The sequence below is a fragment of the Haliaeetus albicilla genome, chromosome 14 (assembly GCF_947461875.1).
Source record: "Haliaeetus albicilla chromosome 14, bHalAlb1.1, whole genome shotgun sequence".
NCBI classification, from domain to species: domain Eukaryota; kingdom Metazoa; phylum Chordata; class Aves; order Accipitriformes; family Accipitridae; genus Haliaeetus; species Haliaeetus albicilla.
The window spans coordinates 31,921,569-31,942,674 of record NC_091496.1 but is presented as its reverse complement, the minus strand read 5'-3'; the positions used below and the strand labels follow the sequence as shown (position 1 = coordinate 31,942,674).

General features: G+C 39.8%; 1 protein-coding gene across 1 annotated transcript in view; it reads right to left on the bottom strand.

The window, feature by feature from the left end:
* Positions 1-2,260: 2,260 nt before the first annotated feature.
* The window catches only part of CNTN1 (contactin 1), a 259,393-nt gene continuing 240,547 nt past the window's right edge, over positions 2,261-21,106 (bottom strand). The window contains exon 24 of the mRNA XM_069802195.1: positions 2,261-4,647. Coding sequence (XP_069658296.1) covers positions 4,568-4,647 — 80 coding nt within the window. The 3' untranslated portion in view covers positions 2,261-4,567. The remainder of the gene's footprint in view (positions 4,648-21,106) is intronic.

The following is a 21,106-nucleotide window of genomic DNA, read 5'->3' as shown; positions in this document are numbered from 1 at the left end:
GGTCCGTTGTTATGCAGAACTTGCCCAGCCACAATATTTGAGACATTAACTCTTTCAGCCTCTCACAAGGCTGGAGCATACACAAGTGCTAGAAGCTACAGAGACTTACACTGCTGCCAAAGGAATTTCCTTAGCCCATATCGTACTGTCGTAACCTGAAAGAATACACGTTTCTGTGATATGTTTAAATAAAGAAAATCTCTACACAATAGCATTTGGAACTGTTTCAAGATTCCAATACTGGAATGTATTTGGGTATTACCTGATGTCTGTTATTTTAATTTTAATTCCAATAGGAAGTGTAGCTTAATGCAATGCTGAGGCAGATCAAGACTGGAAGATCTGGCCTTCAGCCAGATATTTTTTGTCATCTTCTGTAGCTAGAGGCTCTGAAGTCTGGAAACAAGTCTCACAAACAAAAACAAGTTGTTTTTTGAAGAGTGGAAATAAGAAACCTCTTCTCCTACAGGTTTATGTTCTATGCCCCATTCTTCCCCTCCTCGCTCCGCCACTGCAATGATCTCGGCTTCCATCTCCTGCAATACCACCGCACTCAGGCCTCCCCCCAGCCGACACTCGTCCCATGCTGTCCAGGCATCCGGCAGGCCAAACAGAACAGGTAAGACGAGTGACCACGCTGCAGCCGCCTTCGATGCAAATTCCTAATTTAAATCTCTACCTTCTACTCAGACTATGCTTTTCTTCAGCACAATAGCTGCTGAATTTGTCTGCCATCGCCCAAGAGGTTCGAAATCATTAGCAGAGAACTGGCAGACAGAGACTCAAACCCTTATTTCTCTTAGAGACCAAGATAAAAATACAAAACGTACCTTATCAAAGTAGTGATAATCTTCTCCTCCCCAGGTCTGAGCCCTGCTCCGGCTGACTAGGCAGTCTTTTAGGTGCAGGGCATGAGGAACACTCTCTCATTGACTCTTCTCATTTGGCATCCCTGAAGATGAACGCAACCAAGTTCTGCAACATGACCATCAGCTTCACCAACTTCTTACGTGCCGCATTTTGGGGCCTGAATGTGACCCCTCCAAGGAAGCAATATCTCAGTCAGTTATACTTGATGTCACCTCTTGAAACTATTGTGATCACACAAAGCATTTAATCAGTATGAAGTTTTGCCATTTCAGCCATCTTTCTTCATAATACATTGTGCTGGTTTTGGCTGGGGTACAGTTCATTTTCTTCATAGCAGCTGGTATGGGGCTGTGGTTTGGATTTGTGCTGGAAACAGTGTCAATAACCCCAGGATGTTTCCGTCACCGCTGAGCAGTGCTCACCCAGAGCCAAGGGCTTTTCTGCTTCTCCCCCCACCCCACCAGCGAGGAGCCTGGGGGGGCACAAGGGGTTGGGGGGGACACAGCCGGGACAGCCGACCCCGACTGACCCAAGGGAGATCCCAGCCCGTAGGACGTCGTGCTCCCCATATAGAGCTGGGGGAAGGAGAAGGAAGGGGGGACGTTGGGAGCGATGGCGTTTGTCTTCCCCAGTCCCCGTTGGGCGTGATGGAGCCCTGCTGCCCTGGGGATGCCTGAACTCCTGCCTGCCCACGGGGAGTGGGAATGGATTCCTTGCTTTGCTTTGCTTGCGTGTGTGGCTTTTGCTTTACCTATAAAACTGTCTTTGTCTCAGCCCACGAGTTTTCTCACTTTTACCCTTCTGATTCTCTCCCCCACCCTGCCGGGGGTGGGGGGGGGAGTAAGCGAGCGGCTGCGTGGGGCTTAATTGCAGCTGGGGTCAAACCACAACAAATATCTACTGGAGCAGAAAATATTACCTGAAAAAATACTCTGCTTGGTTAACTCTTGCTTCCAAAAATGCTGAAAAGCTCTCAGGAGGCTCTCTGTCATTGATGTTAGGAAAATCTCTTTCTATCACCTATAATCAAAGCAAAACAGCCACCCTTACCCCACAAAAGCTCTTTAACGCCAGCAAAATTCACAAGAAGGCAGGGCAGGGATACACAGGACCTCATTCCATCCACACTTTTACTGTCACAGATGACCACAACACTGTTATGAAATCAGAAAGCTCCAATTCAAAAGACAGTTGTTATATTTTGAGTAACATTAATACATTTATTTAATTGTAATTTACTTTTCATTCATAAAAAGGACAAAGCACGGTCCTGCTCTACTCATTTGGAAAAAAAAAAGATAAAAAGTAACTAAAAAAACAGTTCAATATTCATCAGTATCAAATAATAGTAATATCAATTTTCCTGAAATATAAAGAAACAACAAATATGTCTATCTATATAAACTTTAATTAAGAACCTTGCGTTTTAAAGCGGATGATACATCAGTTAGTTTTTCTTGACAACAATTTGAAACTGAAGGTCCCGGTCAAATTTACACAATTATGTGAAACAGAAAAATCTCCAGCTGATCAGTATGTGAAACCTACCTCATCTGTGCTGCTGATTTAAAAAAAGAAGTGGCTTTGCTTCCCAGGTCATTTCCATGCAAAAACTAAACAGTTTTGCTTTTTACACCACGTATTAGAAAAGTAAAAGGCAATCATGCATTTGGCAAAAGATTTAGTTGTGGTTGTGGATTATATAAAAATGAGTCATACTGCAAAAGAACCAAACCAAATGAAACACAATAAACCACAATTTTTTTGTACAGAAGGCTTACAGCATATTAGTTTCTTATGTATGAAGACAGCTCATTTCTCTTTCAAATAATTATACAATTTATGAAACTCAGTAGTGTTTGACACTTTGACATTCCTCTATAGGGAAGTTATCACTTTCACCTATTTAAAAAATTTTCATCTTGTAACAAAGTTAAAATTAAACTAAAACAGCATTATTGATATTTCTTAATGAAGACTCTACACTTTTACATGTAAATATATAGTACAAAATTATACAAATAAAAGAAGGGGGTGTAAATTATTAATTGACCTATTCTTGCTTCATGTAAATATTATTATTACGGACCTCTACAGTATCAGTTCTAAAAAGATAAAATCTATTTCTAAGTAGCTAGCAAGGTTGTGCTAATAAAATATGATTCAAAGCTTATAATTCTTGAAGCATCAGACATTGCACTATTACTTGAGCCAGCTGATTCAATATCACTGTGTTTCTTCAACATTCACACTCAAACTAATTCCCAGCACACCATGGAAAATGAAAGGAATGTGCATTTCTTTAACAACTTAAAAAAACCCCAAACAAACCAACCAAAAACCCAACACTGAAGCACTGTAGACACAGTCAGAACAAAAACATTCTCTATCTCTAATAGAGTTCCCATTTTGCAAAGGCCATAGTAAACATTTAGCTTCGACTAACAGTTGGGATCTGACTTTCATGTATTAACACACAGTTGGATCATTCAGTACTCTATCAAATAGGGAAACGGTCTCAGAACTTTAAAACTCTTATTTACAACACTATGAACATTAGAACAATATCAAGTTCTTGAAAAAGCATATAATTCTCCCAAATGTACGCCTTCATTACAGGAAGGTAACACCTGGCATCTGCAGCATAAAAATGTAAATATAATAATTTTTTTTACTGTGCTACTCTGTTTTTGCCATTTATTGTATATCTTTTTCTTTTTTTATATTTTAAATCTTTTCACTTTAAAAAATAACATACGTTTCCTACCATTTCATGGTCCACCTGGCTGATCTTAACATGGAATCCATTTCCAAGCTCCTAAGTGTTATATTGCTACCTTAATAATAATACTAATAGTAATAATACTAAATCAAAACCAATACATTACACTGCTTCCCTGAAAGCTGACATTTGACTCCTAAAATCAGCAACAACAACCATAACGGAATTTTTCAACAGAATTGTTTCAAGAAAAGAATATGGTAAATCTTGTGTCAGTGAAGCACAGGTAAATTCCTTTAAGCTGAGCATGCTATGCACGTCTCGGGTGTTCTGAACATATTTAAAATAAAAAATTCCTTGTCACTGACTTCTATTTCAAGTCCTTCAAATTCTATCCAATAGCCTCAAGAAATACAGCTCTAAAAAAATGAAATGTTTTTGCTTTGACTGTCTCTCTAAAAACCAGTAATCCCAATAAATGATGATGGGGCCATTCAAAAATATGCAGTACACAAAACATATAGGATAGTACAGACAGACGTAGTACTCTTACATTTATCACATACAATCAACATTTCAATCTCTATTATATTTCACAATTTGTTATTCAAGTTAAAGCACCTACGTATGGTGATTTTACTTTCACTGTACAGCCTATGTTATTGGGTTTTAACACTGTAACTTGCCCCATTGGACCGAATCATGCAACTGTCACAGATCAGCATAAGTGTTTTATAAGGCATATTGGAACAAGTTAAAAATATTTCTTAGCCTTTCAAAAGTTGATTTACTTCATGAAGGAGTTCCTGGATGCCTCAGTCCTCTTAAAGTTCATAGGAATCGGTAGGGTAATTTATTTTAAAGTGTGATTTATTTGGCTTAGGATGGTGCCACGGGAATCAAAAAGAGTCGCGGTCCTCGTCTTCAAAGGGAGTCCTTTGTGGTAGGCAGAGGACAAGGTAAATCCAGCTACATTCAGAATCCCGAGCAGGCGAGGACACCCAGGGTAGGCACCACCAGGACCAGGAGCAGAGTCGGTACTCCAGCAGCGGCACCTGCGCATCAAACAGAGAACAACACGGTGTTGGTCTTACTTCAGCGTTACTCGTGGCGCGGGAAGGGGGGGAACAACCCTGAACGTGAGCAAGAACGCGGGGTGTGAAGGTCGGAGAACCAGCTGGCGTATCTCAGCACAGCCTCTACCTGTGTGGAGAATCTGAGACGGACAAAGAGACTTGCTGCGGTGCAGTGGAGGACTCCTTCTTTTGTTCTGCAAGAGCTGTTTACGCAGCGCGTTTATACAAGCAGCAAGGCCGCTCAGGACACATCAGTGTATTTTGATTTGGCCGGTCCAACAAGCCAGGAGGTTAGACCAGGAGGTAAAAGGTCAAAATAAATATTTAAACATGTGAAAACAAAATTAATGGTGTCTTTGAAATGTGACGAAGCAAAGAGACACCTTTGGAAATGTTGATGTTCATATGATCAGCAATAATCTGAGAGATGTCAAAGAGCCTGGTGCCCCTGTTTACCTGCCAGATTACAAAGTCCAGATGGCTGACTTCTAGCAGTGTGGCATTTATGCCTGTTAAAGACACAAGGGTCCGTCTTAAACAAATATTTTAAGACAAAAAATATTAATCGACAGCTTACAAACTTTACACAACTCACTCTGGCAAACAGGCCTAAGAATTGCTATTATGTTAAATGGCTTGTATTGCCATGGTCGAGCTCCCTGTTAAGAACCATCTACATGAGAAGCTAAGCCATCCAAACTGTGCCTGGCTGTCAGTCTCGGAGATGGGCCAACGGAGCTGGAGAACGGGCTGTTCTTTCATCCCAGAGAGAGCTCGTCTAGGTCAGGATGGTGGCGTGTAGGCGGGCAGTGCCGGATCCAGCCTACTGCTGGCCTTGCTGTTGAACACAGACTGAGGACAGAAGCGCTTGCAGCTGGTGGTGACAGTCCCGAGGAGCTGCTGGAACTGTCCCACTGGACATCTGTCCAGCAAATGTTCTTCTGAATGTGGAAAAACCATACTGAAAAGGTAACATGCGAACCAAGCGGCACAGATTTCAGCAGGCAGCCCTGTTTCACTTAACAACAGGCGCAGTATGACAAATTTCAAGTATTCTTTCATAGGATTTAAAATCCCAAAAGAGCATTCCCACTTTCTCATCAGACCTCTTGCAAGGACAAGTAAATCACATATTCTGGCCCAGCAGCATGCAGGCTCCTAGAAAGACAGATCTGTATTTGTAGGTTTTACATGTCTGCCTCAGAAGTTTCTGCATCTTTCAGGATAAATAAAGAGCTTAATTCTTCTTTTTGTGTCTATCTCAAACCTCCTATCAATAAGGTGCTTTATTAATTTTAAGTTAGCAAAACATGGTCCTGAGGCTGAAAAAAAGCTGGTTTGAAGTGAGAATTTGGTAAAATAAACACCTGTCAGTTACCTTCGAGTCTTTATTTCTTGCAGTATTTCCTACCCACAATAATAAGGAGGAAGTAAGGAAATTAGATGGACATGAAATTGATTGATAACAAACCCCATTTTTTATAAAGTTTGTGGCCTAAGTCCAAATCAGAAAAGTCCAGAGGTCACCAGCTCATCAGTTAGATGTGGATATATCAAAGTGATAGTATTTAGTCATTTGTAGTTCCTACATACATAATTGCAGGGATTTTTTCTGATGGGTTTTTCACAATATGTCTTAACACACTGTGGGTTTGATGTCCTTCAGATCAGCATCTCTGCTGATTTACCATACATGTACTATTTGCAATTCCAAGATGAAATTTTGTTTTGTCCCCCAAACACGTCTTAACTAAGGATGATCACATACAGTCTTAATTTTGTACCGGACAGAGCTTCTCCTCTTTGCAGAGTCATTTAATTGAGCCTTCATCTCCAGTTCCCCGTGCTCATGGCACCATCTCCTCTCCTCATTTGCCTTTGAATAGCCCCACTCCAAACAACAGCAGTTTTCAGGCAGTTGTTCAGAAAGCCAGTTGGAAGCGTATCTCAAACTAGAGCACTTAGTTGCCTTTCCTCACAACTGGCTTCTTACAGTACTTCCCAACTAAATCCCGAGTATTGGTAGGGTGGGAACAATCATGTTCCACCAGATAGGTAGTACATGTGTATCACTGGAGAGAGCTGGGTCTAAAGATACCTTTCAACCAAGAGCTCTCTCTAGAGAAGACGTTAGAGGAGTGTGTGCCCCCCGTCCCACGAACAGAAGTATGCTAGTATGCTTCTGAGGTGACCAAACACCACGACAGGATGTGCCTACAGCTCTTCATATGCACACAGGTACAGCTTGTCGCCTGGCAAATCATTTAATGAAAAGGGGACCATAAGCCACTACCAAACAGAAGGCCTGACTTGTTTACAGTTGGCCTTCAGGAGTGAATTTAAGCGCTATTAGAAAGGCAGACCTGAAAGGCAGTGTGTCCTGACCCACGGATGAAGCTCTATGCAGACCCCACCAGGGATATATTCGGAAGACAGTTTCCAAGATGGAGACAACTATTTCCCGTCTTGTTTCTACCACAGGAGGTAGAAACAAGTATTTTTACATGACCCTGATTTCTCCATTGTTCCACCAGGGAGAAAGTCCACAACATCTGCCATGAAGCCAGAATTTTAGAGCTTTCCCCACAGAATTTATTTTCAATTTCGGCCATGTTTCTCTTATTGTCCCCCTTCTTTCCAGGTCCACCCACCACCCCACTCCTCCTGACCCTGGTCCTCACTCAAATCAAGTCCTTCTGCTGCTCCAATCTCTTCCGTGTCTCCCATACTAAACTCCACCCTTTTTCTCTTGCTTCTGACACCTCAAAACTCTTCTCTGCTCCCATTCCCACCCTTCCCCCTACTGCTCTAGGGATGCTTTCTTCCTAAGTCCTTTCTGATATCCAAGCACTTGGAAAACCAAGACAAGAGACCTACCAATCCTTCTTCATCAGCTCAATTCAGCTGTAAAAAGTACATTTCTATGAATACTATGTTTTTCCATAGGAAGCAGTATAGCCACCTCAGCAAAAGATAAAATTAAGGAAAATATTGGAAGATTGCTTTAAGTATCCACAGAGGAATTTTACGCTTAAAATGAACATGAATCTATGTTCAAATATATTCTCATACATAACAACTGCATATTTTGGCAACTGTGAAAGTACAGGGGTCTATTTATCTGTCCTTTTTAGTGATTTATGAGACACGTTCATCTTTTCTGTAGTCTTTATCCCTAAATATCAAAGTTGTGGTTCTTAATGAATGAATAATAGCCATAGGAAAAAAAAAATCCAGATTTCATATTTAAGAATATCCACAGAAAATGTATTCTGCCTTTGTCAGACCAGGATAATGCAGTTGGAAAGACACAACTAAACTCACATTTTGAATGCTTCTAATGAAGGAAAACATGAAGAAAAGTTTGCCGAGTGACACTGAATGATGAGCAAGTATGAGGAAATCTCTATCTGCATGTAACTATTCTACAAAGAGAAAGGAATAATAAATCTTGCCCTGAGATGTGCTCACTGGCTCCAGAATTAATAGTTAGCAATTCACCCCATTACAGCAGTTCCTTACAAGGTTTAGGCGCTGTTGCAGAGGTACGTATAACAGCTTTCTGCAGTGAAGCAAATCCTACCCTTAGATGACAGCACATTAACAGAACATTAGGAGGACAAATGCACATTAAACAGATCACCTCTTCTTTTTTCTTGTTAGATTACTGACCCACATGTCAGGAACCATACTTTACTGGAAACACCATTCACCAGTGCATGACAGCCAGTACACTCCTGCAGCTCACGAATGGAAATTAATGTAAGTTTTGCCTGAATACAGACTACAAGATTTAATTCTGTGCAGTAATGCAATTGTGATCTGTCAGTTTTAACAACCTTTAAAAACTAGAGAAATGCCAGATAAAGACTTAATGAACATGTACAAATAAACGTGGATGTAAATTAAAAGAGAAGAATTATTAAGCTCCTGCTGAGGTCTGGCCAGGTATGAGCTGGACATATTTAGCACCTAAGGATTCATTCTCACCTCAGTGTTATAATGTGGGATCTCTCCTCTCAACCAGAATCTTGCATATCCAGTGCACATGCACTTGCAAACTACAGTCAGCAAAGTCAAGGCCAAAACCAAATCAGAACCTAACTACCACTCTAATACACTATGTGTGGACTTCATATCAAAAGTCCTCATTTCTTTCCAACAAACAATGAAACACACACCTTAAATTTGCTTTTTTTCCCAACAGCCCCAAGCAAAAGTTGTGCAATCTTACAGCATTCCCATGGAGGCCTTACTACAGTCTGCTATAGAGTTCCTGTAGTTTATATTTTTAAGCCTAGGACTAAACTATCTACAGAAACATATACTCAGAACATAGCTTAACATCAAATACAATTTGTATGGGATGCGTGCTGTTAACCTAACTTTTCTCCTGTCTCCTATTCTCAGCAGCCTTTCTCACAAGTGGCTGTTTATCTCAGTAAATGAAGAGAACAACTGCTGGATGGGTTTTCCTTCAGCATAATCTCTACGTACCACAGGAACTCCTGGTAAAGTCCCACTAATCCGCAGCTTTCTATTTGTATTTTAAATTCTGTGTTGCCACCTCAATCACATAAAGTCGGGGATGAAATCTTTTACACTTCTGAATGGAGATCCTAGATTTTACCGACATCTTGAACAGTACGCAACACTCTTCCTATTATGCCCAAAAGAAATGAAATCAATTTAATGCCTAAATGAAACAGGGATTAAAACAGTTCAGACTTTGATGTATTTCCCAAGCCTCTGTAACAATTTGTTATTAAAAATACGTCATTATTTTCTTTAAATGTTACTTATCTTTAAGATATGACATTTTTGGGCCTTTTCCCAACACCAGTACCTTTTTACACCAGATTGTAAGAAAAAATCTAGAGGCCTGTTCAGAAATCTTACTTTCATCAGATCTGTGAACCAGGAGATGAGTTACTGGTCATCTGTGAAGCTGTCATATGTGAGTAACTTCTCTTTCTCAGTGGGAAAGTGTTTGCCCTGCCAACATACACAAACTACAAGCTATTCCTTGGCTAATCATGAGCCGATCCTGTTGGCAAAACTCTTTCTCTGCTTTTGTTGTCAGGAAAGATTGTTCAAGAATTAATTTGCATTAAATGACATCAGTTTTCTTAGTTTCCAGGTACTGAACATCAAGGGGGATGTCTACATGACTCTTCTAGTTTGAGAAGTGTTTTTTTAAAGCAAGTATCTCAGCCGTCCCCTTTACTGGGGTTTATTTCACACTGTGCAGCTGTCTCGGATACCCTGTGCAGGACTGGACTGGAGGTAGTGCAAAGTAAAACCTGACATGAGCACACAGGCTGGAGCTGGATCCTCAACGCCGCTGTTTCTCTCTACAGATCCACTCCTCTCGTGCTGCACAAATTGTTCAGGTAGATGCAGACTGGCTATCTGAATGATACGGTCGCTGCAACACATTTTTCATCATACAGCTTATTATACATTCAGTAAGAGTAAGGAAAAGGGAAATTTTTCTTACCAGGACTGGTATTTTATAGGATTCATAAAGGATTTAAGTTTGTAACATAAATTTTGTAACTTGTTAAGAAATAAGTCTGCCTTTGTGTCTGTTTTGCAAAACAGATTCCTTTTTTCTGAAAGAACTCCTACCCATTTTCCTGTAAATAATATTATGCTTTTGGTCCAGGATCCAAGGACCAATCAACCCCCGGGGCTGTCTGTTTTTATATCTCTCCTTTTTACTTTAAGAAAGGTAAATGCAAAGCCTTCTCATATTCTGTTTGTCCTTGCTTCTAACTAAGCTTGTCCACTTCTCTGGGAAAAAATTAGGCCACCTGAAAAAGACGGGATTCTTGCCTGCTCCATTTGTTAGTTTCTTTAGCATCTATTAGGCTTCATTAGTATCTGTTTTCTGAGCGTTTTCATATTTACCCAGGTAGAACAGAAAAGCAAGAAGGGAGGAAATGTAATTTCTTCAGGTTAAACTAAACTGCATAAAAGAAGTGGGTGGGTTTGTAGTTCTGTCAGCTGGCTTCTGAAAAGAAATTCCAGTTGTCCCAGCTGGAAATACTGTCTTCATGAAAGACTACTGCAAAAGAAACAGGTAGTATCAGCTGACGTAATTCAAATTCTGCTAACCCTATTCATGGTAAATGGAAAATAACTGAACTAATTAGAATATGCTTATCTTGCATCACTGGCATCATTGTTAAGTCATGGGTCCAACTTTCCCTTGTCTAGGAATACCTTTGTTCGGGCACGAGGAAATTTTCCTCTTGCCTGTGCCATAAACCTTTCAAGAAAGGTGCTATGGAGTAATTCACAACCCTGTGAATTACTGTTTTGCAGCAAAGTAGATGTATAGGATGGAAATAATGCTGTCTGTGCATCTGCCCATGCTCTGTGCCGTGTTAAGGTTTGCTGTGCATCTGCGGAACAGCTTTAAAACTATTATAAGGAAAAGAGAGAGAACTTTAAAAATGTATTTGAAGAGCTGCTGATGGTCTGGGTGGTTTGTCCACCCCATGGTGTTAGTCCGTCTTCTCCTACTTGAAAATCCATATGTTAGAGTCAAGTAAACGTTTTGTTTTGTTCTGGCAACGGTACCTGGTGTGTTGGCAGTGTTGGCAGGCAGCAGCAGGGGCTTCTTTTCCATTGACTCTGGCCCTGCTACAGACCTGGGCTGCCAAAATGAAAAGAGGCCTTGGACTCTGAGGAAAATAAGGTAATTTTCAGTTGGTGGGCTATTACTTATCTGTCAATAAATGTAGATTATTTCTCAGATACCTCTTCCCTTTCACGTATGTTAATGTTCATTACAGATTCTTTTGCATGGAGAGTTAAGTAGAAGACCACAGGTAATATTTTTAAAACGTACGCTTTTAAAGCAGCATACTCAACAAATAATAGCAAGAACAACTGTGGAGGTCCTCCTGTGACCCAGGCAACAGCTGTAGTTGTACTTCACACGAATTTTATGAGTTTCAGGATCACTTATACGACCTAAAGGCTTGTCATACCTCTCAGCATCTGCCCTGTCTCTCCGGTTTTGAGTGGTCACTCCAGACAAACTGGCTCACCAGCAGCACCAGCAGTACTGCCAGGACGAGTAAGGCTGAATCGTGTACTCAGCTAGGACGAGGTGTTCACTGCTGGGAACTGCCTGCTGAAGCAGCAGGAGCAGCTTGGAGCAAGTTTTGATAGCTCACCCCTATAGAAAAGCTTATCTGTGATTACAGTGATTGTCTGGTGTGGCAAGACACTTGGCTGTCAATGTTCCCACATAAATGTATTCTGCATTGCCTCAGAAATTATGGTTGACAGTCGTCTTTCAGAGGAATTTAATCATCCTCTGAGGGAGTCATTGACAGGTTTTTCATCAAAAAGGGCTAATTTTTCAGGAAAAAAATGGGAGGTCAGAAGAGAAAGTTTCACTGTAACCCTGAAAAGAAGAAAAAGGACAGATCTTCTTTGGCCAGCTGGCATGTCTGGGGATTTCTGAGTGAGGAACCTACTCCTCCTTGGTCAAGAAAATAGGGATTTCTGAATGTTTTTTGCAAGTAAATTCACCCCAAGTATACACCTGATGTATATATTGCAAATAGTCCACACTTAAACAACCACGCGGTACAATGGGCGAACAGCAGAAACTCTTCAGGTGCAAAATGGTGGTGAACTAATGGGAAAAATACTATAGTTTTGGAATTTCTGTGTTCCTGGGAACAAATGTGGCACGTATAAATACTGAGGCACGTTAAAAGCCTGTCTTGAAAATCTTCATCTTTCAGCCTGTAGGCTGGCTCACACATCAGAAGACGAAGAAGGATGCCCTCAGCTTCTACAAGAGTAGAAGCGCTCAGTCTCAACAGGCTGGATGACATCCCTCCGCTGCATGCCACAAGACTTGCACAGCATGTACAGTGCAGGGCTCACACTCATGAAACTGGACATTTGCTATACAGTCTTCATGTACAATCTTCCAAGGTAGCTGGGTAGCAAGATCTCTGGTAAAGAAGACAGAGAGGAATAGGCAGGATAAAGCATCTTAGAGGTCCGCATAGGCTGCATAAACCAGAGAAAAGGCATACTGGTTAATACAGAACCTCTACTGGGAAGGCTCCAATTTGGCCAGTTCCAAACAAAGGTAAAATTAAAGGAGAAACAGATGAAGGTAGAAACTAGCAAGAACACACAAAAAAATAAGAGCAGGGGGTTAGTGTAGAAATAGTTCCTAGTTTGATACATTTGTTGGCGACTCCATCTGGTTTTCTGACAAAGTAATTTTCGCATTGTGAGGACTTCGTAGGTACATGTGGAAAAGGCTGTGATTAGTACTGCACTCCCCTCCAGCTGAGCACATCATTTTACATTTTAGTGTCCTGATACAGAAGTACTAACAGCCATTGTAACTGAGTGCAAACACCTCCTTTATAGTCAGATAAAGCTTTTTACCTCCATACTGTGTAATGTCAGAAAAAGATTTGAAACAACCCATCACTGGGTTCTATTATTATAGAAAATAATAACCTAGAAATTAATGAAATACTTGTTTTAGGGAGAGAGACAAAATCTTCTCATGTGGAAATAAATGAGGGAAACATTTTTTTACAGATAATATCTAAATGAGACAGCAGTGCCTAAACCCAGCTTTAAACAGCTGCTCATCTGTTCAGATGAGTGACTTACGCTGCCACATTAAATTCTACATTTCACTTATGTCTGCTCAGCAGTATTAGAAAATAATGCTGAGTTACAGAATTCAAGCACAGAAGGATTGTTATGTCTTTTAATGTATATCCTATATCATCTAAATATTGCTTCACATACAATACAGTTTAAGCAGCCTTTTACTTAGTTTCTCCTGTACTGAGCCTAGGAAGATAGATTTTTCTAAAACACACCTTCTAAAATGGCTCACAGCCTTGATTTAGAAACACTAGGAGTTGAAAAGCAAAAAATCAAGATTTTCATGCTTCTGGAGATGAAATTTTCAAATTGATCTTCTGTTAGAATTTATCTCCTGATAAAATTCTTACTTCAGCCACTCTATAGCTAGAGCCACAAGCACCAAATGTGATACTTTGAAACATTCACATGAACTTAGATGAAGGATCCTTCTGACATTTCCTACTTTGACAGAAGTAATATTCCTCCTTTCCTTCCCACTTAATGTAAAGATGTTGAACAGGCACAGGAGACAGACCAGGTAGCGCCTACAGTGCCTGCTTCTAAGAACTCTGTTGTCAACTCTCCATCGCTTGCTTCTATGAACAGGCTCTGGAATACGGTGAAAGTAAAATAGATGGCACTGATCTTTAAAGGCAAGAACACTTTGACATTGAAGTCCTTCAAGTATTCTGAAAAGAGCATGGAGCATTTCAGTATGTAATAAGATGCACTATTTAATATATCTAAATCTATCGATATATACAAAGAGGGCAAAAATACAAGTATTTTGTATGGTCACTGGCACTTAAACGATAAATTCAAGTTAGCAAATATGTGATTTTATCTACTCCTCATATCTGTAGTAACAAATCTATTTATACATGAATACAAACCTGCCAAATAATCACAGTACAAACTGTACTTCTAATGAAACATTTATCATTTAATGTACTGTCAGTTGATCTCAAGTTTGGAAGTTACACAGTTCGCAGGAGCGCAAAATGCCTGGTTGCACCTGGTTGTAACTCGGGCTGTCTAGTCTGACCTCCAACTCATATCAGGACTGTCGCCAACACTGGATGTCGTCAGCCGTAGCTTTGCCTAGCTGAGTCACAGAACTCTCCAAAGACAAAAACTGGACAGCCTGTCTGGGTAACCTGCTCCAGTGCTGCACTACGCTCTGGGTGAAGTTCTTCCTAATGTCCAGCCTGAACCTCCCAAATTGCAATTTCTGGCCACTGCCCTATGTTTTATCATCTGCCATGACCAAGACTTTGGCTTCATCATCTTTGTAACCGCTCTTTATACAGTTATGTGCTTCTGTTAGATAGCCCCTCTCCACCATGCTAAACCTTGGTGTTATTAAAGGACCTAGACTCTGTGATACTTCTTTAATACTAAATTAAAGAGCTGTGCACCTTCCGTATTACCAAAGAGTGTTGCTGAAGTCCCTCGGACTTTGCCACTGAAGTAACTGGAAGACTATCACTGCTGCCTTTGTCAGAGGATCACTGGGTTTTGTTCTCTTAAGAGCGAGGTTTCATCAAAAGGTGTGTTACAGCAGACATCTAACCTAGGTCTTCTGAATCACTCTCCTTGCCAAGAAGAAAAGGAGTCTGGCTAGGTTAGGTGCATAAAACTGAGAGGTATGAGTACACCACCACCCCAAGGCACCCATAAAAAGTGAGATAGATTGTTAACCGCTGAACTGAAAAATACCGCAAGGATTTGAATAAGGCAGTTTCACGTCTTGCTACTGAAAATTAAAACATGTAAGAATTGTCATGACTAGAAAGTATTCCCTTCTTCATTCCTTCACCCCTGTGATCATGTCTGCAATCCTCTCTAGATTATTAAGGGGAAAAAAAGTAATGAGAAGACTCTTCCAAAGATTACTTTAAATCACTCTAAACACTACTTGGCTGGCTTTGATTTCTCAAAGCAATTAAAAATACTGTATAAATATAGTTCAATAGTTACATGTCCTACCAAGAGGTGAAAGCAGAATATGCATTTGTATTAAATTAAATCATTATGCATCAAAGGGATTGCACTATTAAAGCAAAATACTAATCTTGGCATTCACTCTATGAGCTATGTGATTTTTTCTGGGCTATTTTTGCTATGTTGCTACATTTAAGCGTAAGAGAGTTAAATAACTATCTTTTGGATTTTTTCCATCTTCTAATGGTAGAGTACAATGAATATAAAATACCAAGCATTTTGTTTAATAAAAGGGAAGGAGTACAGTGTTCCTGTGCTGGTGTAATAAGAACACTGAAAGTACCTGTACGATATGTCTCAACGACTGGATAAATTAATGGAGTAGTTCAGCCAAACTGAATTTCAGTGTGAGACCTTTAATTCACTGATGAATTGATGGTCCTACTGAAACAGTGGCAATCAAAATCTTGCTGAATTTTTAAGAGGTATTTCCGACTGCACAGTGAACCAACATTTATTTTTATTTTTCTCCTTAAACATTTTAAAAGTCAGTCATTGTTTGGTGGGTAACATTCAAGCTGCTGAAAACAGTAAAGAAAGTATTTAAGGGTTTCAGAAGAAGAAAATAATTCTTTGTCCATCAACTAAATATTATTCAGGCATTTCATAGTCCACTTTCCTGAAGCTGGGAGCATAGGGTCAGCTTTAGTGAGTCTGACCAAAGGCCTCTCTAGCTCAGGACACCGACTCCAACAGTGGTCTGTAACAGATGCAGTGGAAAGGGAAAAAAAAAAAATCATACCATGCAGAATGTGATTTTCCTCTCATATTCTTTCCCACTTGTGTCAAAGTAGCTCCTGAGCTACTTTGTCGCTTCTGTTCAGTAGCTCCTGAGTCAAAGGCTGAATATAGGACACAGTTTTAAATGAGGGCTGATAGACCAAGCCTCTATTTATAACTTTGTCCTGCACAACATCCTGTCACAGGAAGGTCCACGGTTTAATTCTGTGCCATGCAAAAGAGCGTAACTTGGATAGTTTTCTATCTGCTGCCTGCTAATTTTACTGAGTACTGTCATTCTTATAATGTGAAGAAAAGTGAATAATCTTTTCCTACTTACCTCTTGCAATTACCAAATTGTTCATGACTACCCTACTCTAGCTGAAGACTCCTTGCCTCTCTCACACACCTCACCCAGAATTCACTCCAGAGCTGTGTTACCTTCACTGATTTTCCCTGTACTTTTACAGTATCCTTCTTCAGTATCTTTTAGTATCTTCAGTATCTTTACTTTCCGAGCTCCAACAAGAACGTATGTTTTCCGTGACAGTCACACCTTCCTACAACATTCTTGCAAGCTTGGGGATAGCCGGCAAAATCTCCAACATCTAACAAGTTAAAACATGTAACAAAGTGTATGAAGTTGCCATAGATTTCCTTTTTGCTAATGTTTAAAAGCACTGCGGAGTTCTCATGCCTTCATGTGACCAAGCAATAGCCATCAGTGGGGATTCTGCAGGCAGTTCCCAAGCTCCCGCAGACAGGAATGTGGCAACTCGGACTGAAGATGAAAGCAGGGGGAAGCGACACAGTTCTTTTCCAGACAGTGGCCTTTTTCTGTTTTCTGATGGATAGCAACTACGGTTTCTTGTCTGGTCAGTATTTTCTGATAACGAGCAACGTGCTCTTGTTTTGTGTGATACTGTTCTCTTAAACCTCTGTTGTGTTCCAAGCATGTGCGCACACATCCAGTTTCTAGCCACAGAGCCTGTCAACAACCACAGCACAGCTTAGTTAGAAGCCTTATAGCTAAAAATGAAATTTTGTCATATTCACACTTTGTGTGTATCCAGGCTTTGCCATATAAATAAACACAACTGACAAAATAAACAGCATTGGGATTATCATAGGATAATGCAGACTAAGAAAACGTAACTAGATACGAAAACATTTCTGCAGTCTGTCCTACTGTTGAGTTCGAATATAAGAAAAAGAGAAGAAACTGCAATTAAGGAGAATACGGCTTTTCAAGAAAATGTTTGTTCTAGCACTGAATACACTGTAATGCACAGAACTGTCAAACCTCAGTTGTCAAAGTAAGGCTTGGAAGGAGGCAGCACCAATAAATCAGAACTGTGATGAAATGAAATGTGATGATGAAGGAAAATCAAGAGATATACCAGAGAACCTAATATGTTTTTTTAGGCAGATTTATGTACCAGGTTAGAGGGTATTCTGAGTATTTTCTACTTAAGTTTCAAGCCATGAGACAACAGCAAATGCATTGTAAAAATTACTGTTCTTTTAGAGGAGACCTCTTTTGGAAATGTATTTTTAGTTCAGTAGAAGCTTTTTGCGACATTCTTGTCACAGATGAATAGTAAGTTCCAAGATCAGTAAGGGAGGACTGTCATGCCAGTTACAGGACTGTTTTCATCAGCATTCCTTATGAATTTTACCTGTGTTCTCCTCTTTTCTTATTACTACAGCCATCTTTGCAACAGATTGACATTTTCAAATTAAGATAAAAAGATTTTGATTATACCACATGAAAAGTGAATGATCACCTGATTTACTTGATACTAATATATGCAATAAATATTAATGTCCCCTTTATATAATAATAAAAAAAAAAAAGATAAAATAATTAAAATGTTTGTATGAGTTACTACGGGCAAAAATTTTGCATTTTCCTTTGAAAAAGCTATGCTTCAAAGTAAATACTTTTTCAGGATCCTAAAACATGCCTCTGGCAAATGGAATTCATATGTGTATATATATGTCTGCAGTGAACACAGAGAAGCTGTAATTTTATTCTCTTGCTATAAGCATATACAATACATAAATTATTCTTTGTCCATATTTAAACTGAGACATTAACCTGATTTCATGTTTGAAGGTGAAGGGGCATGGTATCTTCCCTTTTTTCCAATATTTTCCCAAATCAGAAGTTACCCTCCCCTCTCCCCCCCACCCCAGATGAAATTTTAAAATTTGAGAGCTTGATTCTATTTTTCCTTACTCTGGCATAAATCAATTGCATTGAGGCCAGTGCAGTTACACAAGTGAAGTGAGAAAAGAACCAAGCACCATATGGTTTTAGTTCTTACTGATTGCAAGATTGCTTTGATTACATTAATACTAGCATTATGACAAAGCACGGCAATTCAAAAAGCATGCAAGAGACAAAAAAAATAAATCTCAGCCTTTAAAATAGTTAATATATTTCAAAGAAAACCGATAAGCCTATTATTAGCTACTGAAACTCCTTTGGTTAAACAAGTAGTTCCAATCTTCGGCTGGTTGCGGTATCTCAAGAATGAATTTTAAATTGTGTAGCTCATTAATTTACTATAATGGGCTTGAAAAATATCCCCAAACCTCTAACTGTACAACAGGCACTAGCCAATAAAATACAACAGTTCATGAATGTATTTTACACTGATTATAGCTGTATGCTGAAATGCAGCTCAGCATATACACAGAAAGTGATTTTATGATAAGTACTTATATTTCAAGATCTTCAGTAAAAAGAAATGCATGTGAGATGGCTGTATTTGGTAAGCTTCCTTTATATCATTCTCAACTAAAACCGTGTATCCTGTAGGAAGCTGACTGGTTATATGAGAGCAAAGTTGCTGTAGGACATTTGCCTCCCTCTTCAGCATGTGACTCGGTTTTCTGTGAGAAGGAAGAGGATGAGGAAAACATAAAAGAAAGCTTCTCCCTTAGACAAGGGGTTGATCTAGAAAGAAGATATATTTCTAGTTTCTTTTACATTTGACTTTCAAACGTAATTTTGTTAGTTAAAATGTGCTGTATTTTTAATACATAAGTTAAGACGTCAAGGACAGTTAGGGTTCCTGAACTAGATGTTCTTGTACTTAAACCTAATTCAGACCTAATTCAGCAAGTGCTAAGAATTGCTCAGAGTACATCTACAACAGGCTGCCAACATGGTAGCCTAGGACAGCAACAGCAGCCACACAAATCAAGGAAATGGTTTTGGTTTGCAAATAGGTGGAATTCATACACCTGAAATCTAGGCCAAAAGATGTCTTCTGGTGTCCTGTCTGGCCTCCAGCTGCTGATCCAGAAGACCTCAGGTCCCCTGTAGATCATGTCATGCCTGCCAGCATTGTGTGGATGTCCCTGGTAATTGGGGGCATCGCAAATGCTACAGGTTTTGTTTAAGCTTCTGAATTACACCCTAGATGACAACTGATTATAATGGGAGCTTAGACTTAACTCAGGTGTATTATGTAGATTACTTTGGATTTGAAACCCACTGAACAGCAAGAAAACACCAATCTGGAAGACACATAGTTTTTCTAGACATTCCTCTCTCTTCAGTACAGCCTTCCAGTTTGCTTAAGATGTGGTCATTCCTGGGCAGCACCCAGACTATTTTGAACCCCTGCCCTAGTTGCTTAATTCTCCCCATTGACTTAGGCAGGAAATTAATTTGGTTTGCAAACTCTGGAATCAGATGCCTAAAGGTCAGGTAAGGCAATGGTCCTCTTGCATTTGATAAGATGCCTTATGTTTTGCCTTAGCTATTGTTTACATTTCTCTGTAAATATGTAAGTTCCATTTTGGCCAGTCGACCACCAGAACACACATTACTATCAAACTTCTCTTCTTTGCAAGTGTCTGAGAAAAATCACCATTACTTGAAAGTTTCTCACCACTCTATCACCCTTCTTGTGCAATTATTCTAAACCCTGTTGCACTACTGGAAAATTTCCTTAAGAATAAAAATTAGCAGACATAATTTGCCACGTGTAGGTGTTAAAACTACACTTCATCCTGCTCTCTGGAAAAAGCATAGTTTGAGCTGGGAAATAGCCTGAAATGCTTGCCCAATTCTCTGTATACTGTGTATTCCAAAGAGATTACCCTGACTTTTGTCTCCTTTTTCATCTCCTTTTCCAAACTGAATCCAGGGAATGCTGCCTCTACCTAGGCCACCAGAGGCACAGTCCTTCTCTGTCTAGCTGGGGTATCATAGAAGTCATGGCTGAAAACTTGTCTGCAGCGTGGAAGACAGAGCAACACAAAACTCTGCAAACTAGCATTTGTAGAGTGCTAACTCTCCCAGAGGTGCTCACTCCATACGGGCACACTTGGGGCAGGTCTTACTGGCAAGACTGATCAGCGTTGGGGGGGTCAACGTTGTACTGACATGATGGTTCTGCTTCTAGTCCGGCAAGTAATCGATCAGCTGCTACCTAAAGGGTCTTTGCACCACACTGATGCTAGATGATTATGTATGATACAAAGATGACCTAAGACATGTCCTAAAGATAGCAGTTGCTTCAGCTTTTTCGCAGCTCATAAAATATGTTAAATTGATTCCCCCACAGTATGACAATATAACGCAACGTATGACAACTTTTGTAAAGTGGTTGACTTAGTACCCCAAGACATTCTCATGGAAAATGATACACACGATTAACACAGTGTATGCTAAATGGATTAAGAATTCAGTCACTGGCAGATTTCAAAACACAATTATTGAAGAACAGTCACACTGAATTTCTAGTGTAATTGCACAGTGAACAGTAGCAGACCGAATGCAATCCAATAATTTTCATCAAAACTAGAAGTAAACACATAAGGAACTGTGTACATGAACCAAAATGGCAAAGTAGTAAAGAGTAATGACAACAACACATTCATATAGAAATCCAGATAGCATGAGAACTTAAGCCATTCAAACCAACTGTGCTTTGCCGTAGCCATTATACACCAAGGAAAAAAGCAGACACGCCACACAGATCAGGATGGGATTCTGTATCCTGGAGAGCAGGGATTCCAGGAAGGATTTAGAGCTGGTGTTGGA